Here is a 15817-nt window from a genome sequence, read left to right on the forward strand (position 1 = left end):
GGGATGGATACTGTTCATGGCCTGGTGACCTGTGCAGACTGTAGGGCCAGACCACAGCTGCACTCCCCATACTACTGTGTTCATCCCAGACTCCTCCTCCCTAGACCTTCATCCTGAGCACTATTTCTCAGTCACTAGAACCCATCCTTAAGGATTTTGCAAGAGTTTCGAGGCAGCCACACCTTAAGCATTACTGTGGTAACGGTCACGGAGAGCTTCTTTCCAAAGCTCTACTGTGCTTACACATGGCTAAAGTAAACTGCTCTGAATCGGCTTCTAGAAGTTTGACCCCACACCAGCTACCGAGTCCTGTTGAACCAGATCTCCTTCTAGCCTCACGTGCACACTCAGATCCTTACTCTGTGGTAAGGATCGCCATGTATTCGCAGAGCCCCCACGGCTAACTGTTACCATCTAGAATTGGAAACACTGTGGCAGTCCATTTAATAGTATCGGTTCTCCTGGGAGGCCTTCTGGACTGGGGAAACTGTAGGGTAAATCTGTGACACTCACAGGCTTTTTTTCAGGCTGCTACTGCTGGGGTCTTCAAAACCTGCGGGTCAAGACCCTTTTGGAGGTCACAGGTGTTCTGTATCAGATATCCTACCTGTTGGATAGCTACATTATGATTCATAACAAGTAGCAAAATTAGTTATAAAGTAGCAATGAGATAATTGTGTGGTTGGGAGACACAACATGAAGAACTGTTTTAAAGGATTACATTAGGAAGGCTGAGAACCACCATTCTAAGATTTTCTTTAAAATTAAAACCACTTTTCTTAGCTGAGTGTAGTGGTGTATGCCTCCCCAGCATTCGGAAACAGATCTCCAAGTTCAAGGCCATATAGTGAGCTAGAGGTCAACCAGTGCTACATAGTGAGACTTTGTCTCAAGACAATCAAACAAACTCAGACTAAAGAGATGACTTGGTAGCCAGGAACATTGACCTTTGTTTCAGGAGACACAAGTTCAATTGTCAGAACCTTACGACTGTCTAACTTCAGTTCCAGAAAATCTGGAACCTTCTTCTGCCCTCCACAGGCACCAGACATGCACCCAGAACACTTACATGCAGGCAAAATGGAATTTTAAAAAAATTAAACTAAATTAAAAACAAACCAACTACCCAGGAAGCCCTCAAATTCAAAATCCCCCAAATCAAACCCTTTTAAAGCACACTGACTAGAGATAATAGGTAAAATCCCTCAGAAGGCCTTTTCTTCCAGAAACTACCAAACTGCCCAAGGATGATGCCCCTTCAAGACCCACATGAGCCCATTACCAACCTATTCCACAACTGTTCACTACCTGTCAACACACTAGTTCTAACTGACACATGGATTTTCAGACCCCTCACATACATATTTAGTTAAATACATTCTATTCCCCTTGGGTGTCCCTCCTGTCTTGTAAAAACTGAATGAAAAAAAAAAAAAAAAAAACTAAAAAGGAAAGGCCATGACTGCTCCTAGGTGTGGGTGTGGTAGAGGAGAAAGGTTCTTACTGTAGAAACATGGGAGAGCAGAGGCAGAGACATCTATGAGAGTCAGTTGTTGAACCCTAAGCCATGGGGGAGGGGGAAGGAAGGGAAGGGAAAGCAAGGGAATGGGGTACAGCAGCCCAAAAGACAAAGGTACAAAGAGGTGGGTCACCAAAATGGTTCAATTCTATAGGAAGAACAGCCTGAGGGATGCTGGGAGAACCTGGCAGCCAGGTTCACGTTGATGTGTTAAATTGAGACCTCAGCTATTCTTCAGGGTTTGAGACTTAACACCCTCTGAATCCCCTGCAGTTCTCTGTGGCAGGTCCAGGGTTCCCTATGGAAGTCCACACTGACTATGACTTAGCCACGGTGCTGGGGCACACACTCCTCTTCCCAAGCTGGGCGGACAGCACAGTGAGAATGGGCACCCTGCCCTTTCATCTTCCCAAGAGACCCAGACTAGCAGCTTTCAAGGTCATTTGCAGAAGACAGATATTGGAGCTGCTCTCTCACCAGACATAGGACGAAGGACAGGTCGGCAAGCCCTGCACCCTGCCTGGCTGGGACACCAGGATTCCTCTCGGTAGGTATGTCCTTTCATCCTGAGGATGGAAGGGGCCTTACACAGTTATCTTTTCCTGTTCCTTCCCTAGCATCAAGACACTACGGGTTAAAGCCGACCCTCCCTCCCCCTTTTTAAAGTCCACCAGCATACAGAGAACACATTCTCTGGGTGCTGGGAAAAGCCTACACTCTGCCCTAATTGGTGTTCTTTGGGTCCCATCACAACGAAGAGACAGAAGATACTTGACCCAGTTGACCTTTCTCTTGTTAGCAAGCCAACTCAGTCGGCATCAGTCACTATTTTTTTCCCAGCCCCTCTTTCTCTCAAGGTCACAATCCTATCAGTGTTCCCCAGACGCTTTCTACAATGGGGACATTTATACAAGGGCCTTGCCCTCTGGGACCTTACAAAACAGAGAGCCAGACCTCTCTACTCCCAGGGTTTTACAAAAGGCCCGAGCAGGCACACAATAGTGAAGGGAAGGCCATCCCTCTCTTCCCCCACTTCTCCCTCTGGCTTCAGATCCTCTAGGCCAGACAAGCTACTTCCCCTCACCCTTGAAAAGCCAAGACCTAGTTCCTGACCGATTTCCTCATTCTGTGACAGACACTGACCAAGCATCTAGCATGCAAGGGTGGCAGGGCGGTGAAGTCAACACGCTAAGAGGCTCCTGTCTTCAAGGAAGCGACATTCTGGTTCAATGGGGACGCAGACATCCAGAGGCAACTCCTACAGAGTGCCACGGTAAGGAAGGCCAAGGGATCCCCGCCCTGTCCTGGCAGATCCAAACAGTACTCTGAGCTAACATACATACATACATGTGTAACTGCACATATATGAGTAAGATGCAGGGACGGGAAGACTACATCAAACCGTGAAGGTCCAGATGACCAGGTCGGGGTGCCTGGAGCCAAACCTTCACCGGGACCCGGTGAACTGGGAGGCAGAAGCAAAACCCTACGCCCTCACTTGAGGAGCCTAAATCTTAGGGGTGTTTCTGGAACCAGACTGGGTAATTTTAATCCTGCCTCTGCCGCTCACCAGCTGCCTGACCTCGGTTTCCTCCTCTGTAAAAACTTTTAGTCGCTAACTATTCTCCGGTGCTACTGGCGAAGCTTATAAACGCGAGGCGGTCCACACAATGCCAGAGATACTGCACGCCTTACACAAGCGGGGGGCTATTTATTATTAGTCGTGTCCGCGCTCCGGATGGCCCGCTCGGCGGCGCCACGTCCCCTTCCGGCTCGAGGACGCTCCCACTCCGCAGGACCCCGGCGCCCTTGACCCCCCAGAGGCCCCGGCCTGCGACGCGCACGCGCAGAACAGGCGCGGCGCCAGCCGGCGGCGGGTCTCGCGCGCTGCAAGCCCCCAAAGGCCTCTGGGGCGAGAGGGCCATGCTCTGCCATCTAAAGACAACAGTTCCTGCACCCGAGGACACACCCGAGCTCCCAACCCTCCCAGCCCGGAGAGCGGGTCGGTTTCCTCACACTCTGGAGCAGGCTCCTCCTCTGCGCCGCCATCTTGGAGGACCCCGCGGCGCGCCAGGCTCTCGGAGTGGCGGGATGAGGGGCTAGAGCGGCTCGGGCTGCCCCGGAGCTTATCCACAGCGCCCCCGGCGGAGCGGAGGAGGCGCAGCAGAGGCGCCTTGCGCAAGCGCGGCTCTTGCCCCCACCCCTCCCCATCAGCCTACTTTCTTCGACTTTCTTGTTTCCTGGAGTCTTTATGGGTGTGCTTTCTCCCGGGTTTTTTGTTTTGTTTTGTTTTGTTTTGTTTTGTTTTGTTTGTTTTTTGATGGAGATCCTGAGATCCTATTTAAAGCGGTTTAGCGAGGAGGGAGCAAGAGAGAACGAATGATTCAGCCTGATCTTATAATGGAGGCCACACCATGCCAAACTAGCTGAACTAACTAACTAATTGAGAAGACTGCAATTCCGAGTAGTTGTAAATTCTCAGAAATGAAATTTATGGACTGTAACATGGGAGTGTAGTGTTAGCTGGCAATGTAATTGCAGACCACTTGGCGTGACTGGCCAGTGCCCAAAGCAAGAGTCTGTTTGTTCTAGAAGCACGGTGCAGAAGCTCGATTTAGAAAGTCACAACTGAAAAAAAAAAAAAAAAAAAAAAGAAAGTCACAACTGTAATCCCAGAGTTTAGGAGACTGAGGCAGGGGGATTATAAATTTGAGTCCTGTAATCCCATCCCTTAAGAAGAGACAGGAGGACCAGAAGTTTGATACCAGCATGGACTACTACTTGACATCCTGTTTCGTTAAATGAATAAATAATCCAGTATCAATTTTTTTTAAAGATTTGTTTATTTATGTATGAGTACACAGTAGCTGTCTTCACACACCAGATCCCATCAGATCCCATTAGAAATGGTTGTGAGCCACCATGTGGCTGTTGGGAATTGAACTCAGGAACTCTGGAAGAGCAGTCAGTGCTCTTAGCCGATGAGCCATCTCTCCAGCGCCCCCAGTATCAAGCATTTTATTAAAGCAACAGGAAATGGCCTAAGACAGTGCTGATGGGTCACTGTGGTGGCGCACGCCTTTAATCCCAGCACTTAGGAGGCAAAGGCAGGCAAATTTCTGAGTTCGAGGCTAGCCTGGTCTACAGAGTGAGTTCCAGGACAGCCAGGGCAACACAGAGAAACCCTGTCTCGAAAAAAACAAACAAACAAAAAAACCCCAACAACAACAAAAAGACAATGCTGATGGGAAGAAGTGTGTCAAAGATCCCTGCAGATTTTTTTTGCAGGCTCAGGTAGGTTTATGGAGCAAGAGAAAGGCGTGAGTTCCACGTTAGCATGCTGAGTTTGGTGTGGTTCTGAGATGAGACGTTGTCAAGTCAGTAGGGGGGCTAGAGCTCAGAACACAAGCTGAGCATGCAAAGACAACATAGATGGAACAGCTGAAGGGGCGGGATGGGGAGCGTGGACAGGATCCAAGGGAGACTGTGCAAGGACACGAGCAACAGCGGGGAGGCCTTTTGGAAAGATTTGATTGGCACTTAACTGGATTCTATTTAGAGGCCCTGAGCTGAGACTCTTCGGGTGGACGACATACCCCTCATGGGGTGTGTGAGCAGAAGACGGGTTGGAAGGAGACACAGACACCTGAAGAGTAGAGGTTCTTCAGAGCTTGAAGATGGGAAATAGGAGACAGAAAGGGATCACAGGATTGGACGGTTTTTGTTTTCTTTCTTTTTGTTTCGGTTTTGTTTTGTTTTTTGAGACAGTGTTTCTCAGGCTGGCCTCCCTGACTGGCCTAGAACTCACTCTGTAGACCAGGCTGGCTTCTAATTGAGAGATCCACTTGCCTCTGCCTATCTAGTGCTGGAATTAAAAGTGTGCACTACTACACCCAGCTTTTTTGTTCGCTTGTTTATTTTGATCCTGGGTTTTCTTAAGGCTTAGCAAATGCTTGCAACATCAAATTGGTTAAAGGCCCCAGCAGAAGGGAATCAGTAGGGCTGGAAAGATGGCTCAGTGGGTAAGAGCACCCGACTGCTCTTCCGAAGGTCCAGAGTTCAAATCCCAACTCACAACCATCTGTAACGAGATCTGACTCCCTCTTCTGGGGTGTCTGAAGACAGCTACAGTGTACTTACATATAAAATATAAATAAATAAATCTTTAAAAAAAAAAAAAAAAGAAGGGAATCAGTATGTTGGCAAATGAGGAAACTGAGGTATGCCAGTCTCATGGTCCCCAGGTGACTAAGTAAGGAGTGGGACTATAGCTTGGGGTTTACTAGCTCCCCTCAACTTTCTCTTCACACCTCTAAATGGGTCCTGGTTTCCCCCAGGACAAACAGATGTATCACCCTGAGGTTGTTTTTGATCAGTTCAAGAAAGACTTCTACTGTAATTGTTGGTCCTGATAATCATCTAAACTGCCTGCACTGGCTCAGGGCCTTAGCATGAGTGTCCAGACGGGCAAGGCAGCCTTTGCTTCCATACATTTTCTGGAACATCCAATGACTGCACCATGACCTCCCAAACCCCAATCGCATACAAAGCAGGAAGCCTTGCAGCAAGCCTGGCTCCCTGAGAGCTGAGGTGGGTTTGGCAGGAAGGCTTGGCAACCCCTCAGGTCAGAAGTCTGCACCTAGGGCCTCTGTGCTCCTGAACCCCTTGGCCACCCTCAGATTCCAGTCAATCCCTGACCAGATATTTGCTGCTACTGCAGCCAACACTGCGGGCACATGTTGCCTTGAGCAGATGATATTGGGACCCTAAAGAACAGGTGAGAAAAAAATAAAAATAAAAACTTGCCATCTCCACCCCAATCCTCATCTTCCCCTTGGATTTCTTTTTTTGCTTGTTTGTTTGTTTTGTTTTGTTTTGTTTTTCAAGACAGGGTTTCTTGGTATAGACCTGGCTGTCCTGGAACTCACTTTGTAGACCAGGCTGGCCTCAAACTCAGAAATCTGCCTGCCTCTGCCTCCGGAATGCTGGAATTAAAGGTGTGCGCCACCACGCCCAGCTCGCCTTGGATTTCTTCATTTTGTCTAGGACCCCAAGCAGGTATGGTAGCCTTGCTGCCCAGCAAGAGGCAAGTGACACTGGATAGATGATCTTCCCTTTCTATAATCTCTCCATTGCAGGATTCCGCCAGGTGGCTGTGTGGTCTCAGAACTGGCCATTTTATGTGTTTATTTATTTTGACTTTTTGAGACAGGGTTTCTCTGTGCACCCTTGACTATCTTGGAATTCTCTCTGTAGACCAGGCTAGCCTCAACTCACAGAGATCCACCTGCCTCTCCCTGAGATTAAAGGCATGCACCACTACGGCCCATATGAAGATGGTGCTGACCATCTTCATAGAAACATCTATTCTATTACTGGAGGGCTAACAAACTTGCTTCCAGTACTCTAACCAGCCCCAGGAAGTGGAAACTTAAGGTTCTTTGGAAAATCCTTTGGATGGTGTTTTGCTGGGGCAAACATGTGAAGGAATGTTTAGCTGAAGCAGACACAGGAGAAAGGATGTTCTGCTAAAGCAAGAACGTGAAAGGACACGTGATGGATTCTTCGCTAAGCTCACACTTACATCGAGTAGTTGGGCTGCACTTGTTGGGACTCCATAGAGAGAAAAACACCAAAAACCCTTCTGGTGGTGTGCTGCAGTTTCTTGCCACTTCTTCAGATTCCAGCTGATTGGCAGAGTGATGTCAACTGAGACAGATGCATGTGCTAAGGCAAGACCCATGGAAGACACGTGATGTCTGGAGGGTATAAATAAGGACTCAACGGAGAGTGATGGAGGCTGAGCTTGGCTTGCTTATAGAGCTAGCTGTGCAATGCTTTTTGGTCTCTTGTCTTCACTGATCTTCTCTTCCCTCAAAAAAGGCACAGCCAAGAACTTCTGGCCTTCCTGTTGGTCCTGGTCCCTCCTGCTGACTTGTGCCGAGGCTGAGGCCTGGCTGTCTCTGCTAGGTAGTCCCACTGCTACTGATTCCTGTCTGCTATCCTGACTCTACTGAACTAGACTGCTAATATACCGGTGAAGTGTTTGCAAATGGATCAAGCTGTGAACTGAACTGCTGATTTCCAGACAACACACACAGGGGTGGCTCCAAAGAAACATTTGTAAACAGGTCCACTTCCTCTGTATCCTTTCTTTTCCGCAACCTCTGGTGGGTGGTGGGCTACAAGGGAGGTTAAAGCATTTGAGGACCATCATTAAAAGTAGGATTTGAAAATACTATCATGATGAACTATATGGAGAGGGCCTGCTCTGTTACAAAGGAACAGACCAGGAATGGATGGAGCCTGTGGGGCCGAGGCTTGATCCCTGAGGGATCTGGACTGAGCTGGAGATAAAATTTCATGTTTCAGGCCTCTTTCATTATCTGTTCTAGATTTTTTTTTTTCAGAGCCAGACATGTTGGTACATGCCTATAATCCCAGTACTTGGGAGGCTGAGGCAGCAGGATCACCACGAATTTGAGGTCAGCCTAGGCTCAAGGAGGTTATGACTAAACTATTTTTTTCCAATTACACACACACACACACACACACACACACACACACACATACAATCCTTTGCTCTCACGGAGCCTACAGTCCAGCAGGAAAACAGAGAGGACTGCAGACCCTGTGAAGATACCTTGACAAGAGACTGGGCTCAGGAAAGCCTCCATAGGTGGCATCTTACCTGAGGCCTGATGGATGCACAAGAGGGCACAGAGGGTGCATTAGTGACATTTCTCAATGCTGCGATAAAACACACCACAAGAACAACATGAGGAAAGAGGAGTTTATTTGGCTCACAGTTTGGGGCATGGTCCATCACAACAGAAGTTAGGGCCACACGAGCTGCTGCCCCTGTGGCATCCAGACTCAGGAAGCAGAGAGATCAATGCCTATGCCCAGATCACTTTTTCCTTTTTATTCAGTCAGGGACCCTAGCCCAGGGGATGGCACCACCTACATGAACCTTGAGTTATCCTTCTTCAGTTAAATCTTTTCTTTTTTCCTTCTGTGTATTCCTGACTCTCCTGGAACTTGCTCTGTAGACCAGGCTGGCCTCAAACTCAGAGATCCTCAGAGATCCACCTGCCTCTGCCTCCCCAGTGCTGGGATTAAAAAAGTAAGTGCCACCATGCCCGGCTTCCCAATGGTAATTCTTAATCTCATCAGGTTGACAATTAAGAGTGAGCATCAAGCCGGGCGTGGTGGCGCACGCCTTTAATCCCAGCACTCGGGAGGCAGAGGCAGGCGGATTTCTGAGTTCGAGGCCAGCCTGGTCTACAAAGTGAGTTCCAGGACAGCCCGGGCTATACAGAGAAACCCTGTCTCAAAAAAAAAAAAAAAAAAGAGTGAGCATCAGAGACAGAAAAAGTTGTCATAGAAGGACCACCAAGAACCTAGAGCTGGTAGATAGTGTGGCAGCTGGTGAAACTGGTACCAGTGCTGGTAGGGTCAAAGAGGGAGCCCTAGGCAGGGTCAGTGTAAAGGCCCTACCAGTGTCGCTGTGAACATTATCCATGTTCCCTTTTTCTTTATGACAATTCATAGGCCAGGCTTGGTGGCACACACCTTTAATCCCAGCACTCAGGAGGCAGAGACAGGAGGATCTCTGAATTGTAGGTCAGCCTGGTCTACAGAGTGAGTTCCAGGACAGCCAGGACTATACAGAGAAACCCTGTCCCTCTCGGGGGTTGGGGTTGGGGGCGGGGTGGGGGGGAATGTTATTTATACTTTGTATGTGTTTGTGCCTGTATGGGTTTATGTATCCCATATGCATGCAGCGCCCTGGACGCCAGAAAAGAGCATCAGATCCCCTGGGCCTGGAGTATAGGTGGCTGTGAGCCACCATGTAGGTGCTGAGAACCAAATTCCTGGTCCTCTGCTGAGAACCAAATTCCTGGTCCTCTGCAGAAGCAGTAAGTTGAGGGTTAGAGAGATGTATCAGCAGTTCTGGGCACTGGCAATTTACAGAGAATGCCCACAAGGTGGCTCACAACTGTCTGTATCCCCAGTTCCAGGAAATGTAACACTCTCTCCTGGCCTTCAAGGGTTTGTGGGGTACACACTTTCCAGCAGAACTCCCAATCATATGAAAATCTTTTTTATTTTTTTATTTATTTTTTTTTTTTTTTTGGTTTTTCGAGACAGGGTTTCTCTGTGTAGCCTTGGCTGTCCTGGAACTCACTTTGTAGACCAGGCTGGCCTCGAACTCAGAAATCCGCCTGCCTCTGCCTCCCGAGTGCTGGGATTAAAGGCGTGCGCCACCACGCCCGGCTTTATTATTTTTTTTAAAGACAGGGTTTTCTCTGGCTGTCCAGGAACTTGCTCTGTAGACCAGGCTGGCCTCAAACTCAAAGATTCACCTGCCTCTGCCCCTGAGCACTGGGATTAAAGGTTCGACCTACCACACTAGATCTAAAATTAATCTTTTTTTTAAAAAAAAGATTTATTTACTTATTATATGTAAGTACACTGTAGCTGTCTTCAGACACCCCAGAAGAGGGTGTCAGATCTCTTTACAGATGGTTGTGAGCCACCATGTGTATGGTCTTTTCTTTCGGGGTTAAGGAGAGAAAAAACCCTCCATACTTTAAACTTACATAAATGGTCATGAAAGTGATAATCTCTTACAGCACTTTGGGGGTATGTGTGTATGTGTGCCTGCGTGTGTGTGTGTGTGCGTGTGTATGCGTATGTGTGTGTGCGTGCACGCGCACGTGCGCACGCACAGACATATGTGGGGGTGATCTTTGTGAAGGTCAGGGGATAACTTCTGGGGATTGAACTCAGGTCATCGGCCTTAGCAGTAGATGCCTTTACACACTCGAGTCATCTTGCCAGCCCTTTGTCTGAAATTCTTCTTTTCCCTCTTAGATTTATGTTTCTTTATGTACTGTTATGTCTGTGTACTGTGTGTGTGCCTCACAGCCATGGAGGTCAGAAAAGGGTATCAGATCCCTTGAATTGGAATCACATACAGCCTAGAAATTGAACCCGCAGCCTCTGAAAGAACAATGAATGCTCTCAATCTCAGAGCCCTCTCTCTCCAGCCCCCTTTTGGAATCTTTAATGGATCCATTTTTATTGTTCCCTGAAGAAAGCCAAGCTCTTAGGAGATTCATTTAGCGAGCAGTCTCTTCATTCCACCACTACTTCAAGAGGCTATCTTTATTGTCTTTGCAGTGTCGGCACACTAGTTTCTTTGTTTTAAAAGTTCCCACCTCTGCAGGTAACTTCTGGTATTAAACACAGAAGGCTCAGCCTCACTGAGCTCAGAAACATCAGGTCTACTCTGAGCATCTCTGACCTCTTCCCTCCTGTGTCATCTGCTGTCATTTCCATGGCCCCAGCGTACCCGACAGATTAACAAGTATGCCTGGGACCTAGGTGGCCACAGTGGAAGTGAAGAGGCCAGGACAGAAATGTCTGGCAGGATGTGTACAGAGACCAACAGTGAACAAAGAAAAGGAGGCCAAGTGCTGCTTCAAGGATTCTGTCCCGAGCATGAAGAAGATGAAGTTGCTGTCAGCTTTGAAGGGGAGGCTGGGGAGCTTTGCCAAGGAAAACATCAAGAATTTAGTCTTGAGCCTGGTAACTTGCAGATGCAGACTACTGCCTCACAGGAGGGGCAGCTGCAAGTCCGCGTGCCTCCAGTTAGAGGTTAATGTGGGGAGAGGGGAACGGGCCAGTACCAAGTGCCCCTAGAGTCAAAATGGCTTCCTCTGGTCCTAACCCTGTTTGCTTTGAGCTCCCACTCAATGGAGACACACTGTGATCACTCACATTGGGCCTGGGGCTTACTGAAGTAGCAACCTAAAAAGCCAAAGATCAAGCATAGACAGCTACATTGTAGAACAAAAACAGCAGGCTGCTGTTTGACATTCCTAACACCATTGAACAAATAACTTCCTAACATCTGCAGCCAGGCTTGCAGTGTGTTTCCCTGGTCCAACTCCTTTTTTTCCGTTTTTGGTTTTTTTTTTTTTTTTTGGTTTTTTTTTTTTTTTTTGGTTTTTTCAAGACAGGGTTTCTCTGTGTAGCCCTGGCTGTCCTGGCACTCACTCTGTAGACCAGGCTGGCCTCGAACTCAGAAATCCGCCTGCCTCTGCCTCCCGAGTGCTGGGATTAAAGGCATGTGATACCAGCGCCCTGGTTAACTATTATATTAATTAGCTCCAGCCCTGCCTAGTGAGATGGCTCACCACGTAAAGGCACTTGCTGCCAAGGCCAATGGCCTAAGTTTAATCCATAGAACCCACATGAGGGAAAAAGAGAATCCAAGCTTTAACAGGAGAGTCCACACCTTTCTTTTTTTCTTTTAAATATTTATTTATTTATTATATGTAAGTACACTGTAGCTGTCCTCAGATACTCCAGAAGAGGGCATCAGATTTCATTATGGTTGGTTGTGAGCCACCATGTGGTTGCTGGGATTTGAACTCAGGACCTTCGGAAGAGCAGTCGGCGCTCTTAACCACTGAGCCATCTCACCAGCCCAGCCCACACCTTTCTAGTGACTTGGCTCTTCTCTGGGAAGAAGTACTGGGTTTAAAGCTTTTGTGATGGTGGTACAAGGCTTTGATTCTTGTGACTCTGCTCATTCTTTTCACCTAATAAATGGTCAATGTATGTGTGAACTCACTCTGTAGACCAGGTTGCCTTGGAACTCACAGTGATTCCCCTGCCTCTCCCTCACAAGTGTGGGGATTAAAGGTGGCATCACCATGCCCAACCACACAAAAACTTAAACATGTGACAAAAAGCTGACAGTGTGACCCAGCTGGCAGTGTTGCCTGGCATGCACCAAACCGTCAGTTCCATCTCTTGCCCTGGCCCTGCACGAGCCATGCACCTATAATCCCAGCACTTGGTATGTGGTGGCAGGGGCATCTGAAACTCAAGGTCATCCTTGGGATCATAGAGTGTAGAGCAAGGTCAGCCTGGATACATAAGAGTCTGTATTGGGGACTGAAAAGATGGCTCAGCAGTTAAGAGCACTGACTGCTCTTCCAGAGTTCCTGAATTCAAATCCCAGCAACCACATGATGGCTCACAACCATCTGTAATGGGATCCGATGCCCTCTTCTGGAGTGTCTGAAGACAGCTACAGTGTACTTACATATAATAAATAAATAAATCTTTGGGCCAGAGTAAGCGGGGCTGGAGTGAGAAGGAAAAAAAAAAAAAAAAAGAGTCTATATTGGGACAGGGAACCACAGGACCAGATAGGCTGGTCAGGAAGTGCATAGGGTGGAAAAGAGGCCTAAGAACTCACCTTGTTGTCCTAGAGGGCACCACCCATGACTGGCTCAAGGGAAGAAGGTGACTAGCAAAAAGCCTGAGGACTTTGAATCATCTTGGGGGAAATGGCTTTCCATCTGGTCTGAAATCTCTCAAATGTTTTAAGTGGTGTTTCTGGGGTACCAACTGGGACACAGCTTGGGGAGACACCAGAGGTAGGGAAGGAAAGGGGGACACAATGATAATGATCAAGGGAGAAATCTTCACCAATCTGGACACACACAGAGCTGGGAGTCTTTACCCTAAGAGCAGGCTCTAAGGGGCAGGGATGTAGTTCAGCTGTATGTGTGAAGCCCAGAGCTCTGTCCCCAGCGCCAATAAGCACACGAACAAAAACACTGTAACTAACCAGGCCAAGGATATCCAACAATAGAATGAACTTAACAAAAAGAAGCCAAGGCCCCAGGGAGTTTGAAAGCAGGGCACAGTGTGGGGAAGTCAGGGTGTGCTCATGTGAGCCCATGTCATGGCCCAGCTCCTCCCTACAAAGTGGGACCTGTCACAGATGCCGAAAGATGTGACTCTGATCTTGCTTTACAAAGTGTTCGGCATAGCTCTAGCCTACAGCCAAGTGTACATAACTGACAAAGGGACTAAAAGAAGGAAAAGCAGGCCCAAAATAGAACCAAGGGGAGATGGAGGGGCTGGAGCTAATGTTCTGAGCAGGGACAGACTTGGGGACAGGCCATCTATGACACACGGTGTCCTGCTCTCTGAATAAGTCTGGTACTTGATTCAGAGTTCTGCCTTAGCAGTTCTAAATAGACTTAGAAATAGAAATTCTAAATAATTCTATGCATGCGTGCATGTGTATGCGCATATGTGCATGCATGTGAGTATGTATGTGCATTGCGCATATATGTGCACATGCATGAGCATCTGATTTTTTTTTTAATTTATTTATTATATGTAAGTACACTGTAGCTATCTTCAGACACCCCAGAAGAGGGCATCAGATCTCATTACAGATGGTTGTGAGCCATCATGTGGTTTCTGGGATTTGAACGCACGATCTTCAGAAGAGCAGTCTGCGCTCTTAACCGCTGAGCCTTCTCTCCAGCCTGCCTATCTGATTTCATATCCCTTGGCCCGAGGCCTCTGGTGTTGTATCCTTCCTCAGGAACTACCCACCTTCATTTTTAAGACAGATTCTTTCCCTGAACCTGGAGCACTCAGTTAAGACAGGCTGGCCAGTAAGTCCCAGGGTCCTCCTGACACCATCTGTCCACAGCCCTGTGAATGAATACAAGACATCCGTGTTTGCCGTCACACCCTGTCTTCCTTGTGGATGTCTGGGATCAAACTCAAGACCAAAAGCTTGCACAGGTGCTTTACTAGCTGAACTCTCTTGTCAGTCTCTTTGCATTTACCCTTTCACTTGTATGTTGTGAGTAAACCCAGGACATCAAGCAGCAAGCCCAGGAGCAGAGGAGATATGGCAGATGGCACTCAGCAGGCTCAGGTCAGCCAGCATGGGAGGGTGGTGAGTGGCACAGGTGCCTTGGAGTCGGCCTGCCTACTTGGCATGTACACATATGGTTGGGCAGTCTGTGACACTGTGGCCATGCAAGGGAATGGGGAGTCAGGATCTGTGCCCAGATGGACAGGAGCAAGGAAACAGTGGTGGCAGAAACCCACTAAGCCTGCAGCAAGAGAAGGGACTTCACGTGGAAGAGCCTGACCCTGTGGGGTGTACACCAAGGCAGCTCGAGTGTCTAGGAATGGGCAGCACAGCCAGCCCTCAGGCAGGGACTTTTTTTTTTTTTAAGATTTATTTATTTATTATATGTAAGTACACTGTAGCTGTCCTCAGATACTTCAGAAGAATGCATCAGATTTCGTTATGGTTGGTTGTGAGCCACCATGTGGTTGCTGGGATTTGAACTCAGGACCTTCGGAAGAGCAGTCGGCACTCTTAACCACTGAGCCATCTTGCCAACCCCCAGGCAGGGACTTTTGATAGCAAATTGTAAAATACGAGATAGAGATACCTGAAGGTTATGTTAAAGCACCGAGTCCGATTCACAGAACCAAAGAGAACGATTTCTTTTTTATATGTAAGGGTGTTTTGCTTCCATGTTTATCTGTTACACAGCTTATGTGCTTGGTGCACAAAGAGGACAGAAGAGAGAGAAGAAAGAAAAAAGAAAAGACAGAAGAGGGTGTGAAATCTCCTGGGACAGGAGTTATAGACAATTATGAACTACCATGTGGGTGCTGGGAATTGAACTTGGGTCCTCTGGAAGAGCAGCCAGCGCTCTTAACCACTGAGCCATCTCTCCAGCCCCAGGAAAGACTTCTTAAATGAATTTATTAACAACAAAAAACAAACATCAGACCCAGAAATCAAACTAAAAGTTTACAACCCTCTCTAGAAGAAGAGAATCATGTGTGTTCCCAAGATGCTTCATGTTAACAAAGGGGTTTTACAATAAACTTCTCTTTGTCATTGAGGAAATCGAATTGCAAAAACAAATTAGGGGCTGAAGAGCAGGCTCAGCAGTTAAGAACATTTACTACTCTTTTTTTTTTTTTTAAAGATTTATTTATTTATTATATGTAAGTACACTGTAGCTGTCTTCAGACACTCCAGAAGAGGGCGCCAGATCTCGTTGTGGATGGTTGTGAGCCACCATGTGGTTGCTGGGATTTGAACTTCGGAAGAGCAGTCGGGTGCTCTTACCCACTGAGCCATCTCACCAGCCCCCATTTACTACTCTTGCAGAGGACCCAGGTCCAATTCCCAATACCCACATAGTGCTTAATGGCCATGGCTTATCTCAGTTCCAAGGGAACAAATGCCCTCTTCTAACCTTTGCAGGGATTGCACATATGTGACACACAGACAGACAGATAAAACACTCATACACATAAAAACGAATAGGTGGGCTGGTGAGATGGCTCAGTGGGTAAGAGCACCCGACTGCTCTTCCAAAGGTCCAGAGTTCAAATCCCAGCAACCACATGGTGGCTCACAACCATCCGTAACGA

At 47.7% G+C, this 15817-nt stretch overlaps 1 protein-coding gene across 1 annotated transcript in view; it reads right to left on the reverse strand.

The window, feature by feature from the left end:
* Positions 1 to 3603, reverse strand: part of Tab1 (TGF-beta activated kinase 1 (MAP3K7) binding protein 1) — a 30131-nt gene extending 26528 nt beyond the window's left edge. The window contains exon 1 of the mRNA XM_021182961.3: positions 3536 to 3603. Within this exon, the coding sequence (XP_021038620.1) occupies positions 3536 to 3568 (33 nt within the window). The 5' untranslated portion in view covers positions 3569 to 3603. The remainder of the gene's footprint in view (positions 1 to 3535) is intronic.
* Positions 3604 to 15817: the final 12214 nt, after the last annotated feature.

This window comes from Mus caroli, unplaced genomic scaffold (genome assembly GCF_978045245.1).
Source record: "Mus caroli unplaced genomic scaffold, Mus_caroli_1 scaffold_16, whole genome shotgun sequence".
In the NCBI taxonomy this organism is placed as follows: Eukaryota; Metazoa; Chordata; class Mammalia; order Rodentia; family Muridae; genus Mus; species Mus caroli.